Below are 1,593 nucleotides of genomic sequence, written 5' to 3'. Positions count from 1 at the left end.
TGCAACTTCACTGCTAGATGGCACGAAATACACACTGGTCCTTAAATGCTTCCATAACTTGTAAGAGCAGCTGTCAGTATTAGTGTTGTTCTGACTGGATTTTTGTATCTTCCTCTAGTTCCCCTGTCAACCAGTCAGCTGTGATTCAGTTCAATGTGACCTATAGCTCCAAGCAGAACTACTCATCTGTAATCACACTGCCTGAGCAGGTAACACATAAAACCACATTTTTAAAAGCAATTGTGCTGCAAATTGCAACAGTTAAACATACTCTCTTTTGGGCGTGTCTAGATGTAAGTTGTGTGTGTTTATGTATCTCTGAACTTTGATTGTCTGTTCTAATCATTTCACCTGATGCAGTGAGTTAGCCCTTTACTCCAAGCCACTTTAAAGAATAACTGCACCCAGTCTAATAGTCTGTCTTGCCCTGCTAACTAGTAGTGACAACATGACTTGCTACACGGGTGCCATTCTTTGCGTCTCCCTTTGTTTTGCTTTTTGCTGGCAGCTGCCTGTACAGCTCTCAGTTGTGGAATTTGTGTTTGTGGATGTATATTATGCAGGCAGTTAAAATCAGGACATGTGAAATCATATAATTTGCGTGTTAGTAGAAGAGGATGAATCTGTGTGAATCTGAAATGTTTTTGGTAACCATCATCACACAAAACAAACGAATTGTATATATCTTATTATATTTCATTGTACTTGACGTGTACTTGAACTTGAGAAGGCAGCCATTGCACTCAGTATCTGAATGGTGTGAATAGGGTGAGTGTGGCATGTTTGTACAGCGCATTGAGTGGTTGAAAGACTAGAAAGGCGCTATATAAGTACAGTCCATTTACCATTAAGTTATTGAATAAAACATCTTGGGTTTGTGCTGTTTATTTAGGTGTTTCTGCCAGTGGACACAACCTCAGTCACTTTCAGTGTAACATCCCATGATGTCGGTCAGGTGACCACATACATGCTTAGCAACCACACAGACCTCAACAGGTGGGTATCAGCAAAGACGCAACACTGACAGAAGACCTATCTTTCCCCCTCTTTCATTGTTCCATCCAACAATCCAACATGACAATAGGAATCGCTTTGATCTGGAAGTACAATTAATGAACAGGGGTTTTTCTTGTGGACAGTGCTGCAGTGACAGCTAACACTGTAGAACAGAAAATATTAACATAAGAGGGAAATGTCCTGTAAAAGATTACCATAATAGGCAGTTGATTTTGCAGAGTTAGCTTCCCTTTATTCCCATTGGTATGCTCTGCCTTTCTTCCAGTGTTCATTTAGAAAAGAAGTTAGCCAAGATGAGTTGGTGGTCTAAGGGCTACCGTTATGTCCACACAATGCCTTAACCCTGACCACAAAACACTGTTTTCAACTCCCCAGATGTTTTTGTTGAGCAAGGCACATGTCATACTGGCTTATCTGGTGAGCACAGTTTAGACTGTATTTATCAGGTTACATGAATACATTCAGCATCAGTTTATGAAGAGCTAATGATGCTGGACAAAAACTACGGGTATTGGTGGTATTGGTAGGCTCAAATGACATGAGAACACACATTTAAAAGTTATAATGATGATGCTA

General features: G+C 40.2%; 1 protein-coding gene across 2 annotated transcripts in view; it reads left to right on the top strand.

Annotated features, from left to right (window-relative positions):
• Positions 1-118: 118 nt before the first annotated feature.
• Positions 119-1,593, top strand: part of ctns (cystinosin, lysosomal cystine transporter) — a gene marked incomplete at its 5' end in the record, with an annotated part of 8,331 nt that continues 6,856 nt past the window's right edge. For both annotated transcript variants that reach the window (XM_035652948.1, XM_035652947.1), the window contains 2 exon segments: positions 119-209; positions 893-996. In XM_035652948.1, coding sequence (XP_035508841.1) covers positions 119-209; positions 893-996 — 195 coding nt within the window.

This window comes from Morone saxatilis, unplaced genomic scaffold (genome assembly GCF_004916995.1).
Source record: "Morone saxatilis isolate NCDOM2014 unplaced genomic scaffold, NCSU_SB_2.0 Contig12, whole genome shotgun sequence".
NCBI lineage: Eukaryota > Metazoa > Chordata > Actinopteri > Moronidae > Morone > Morone saxatilis.
This window is presented reverse-complemented; position numbering and strand designations above follow the sequence as displayed.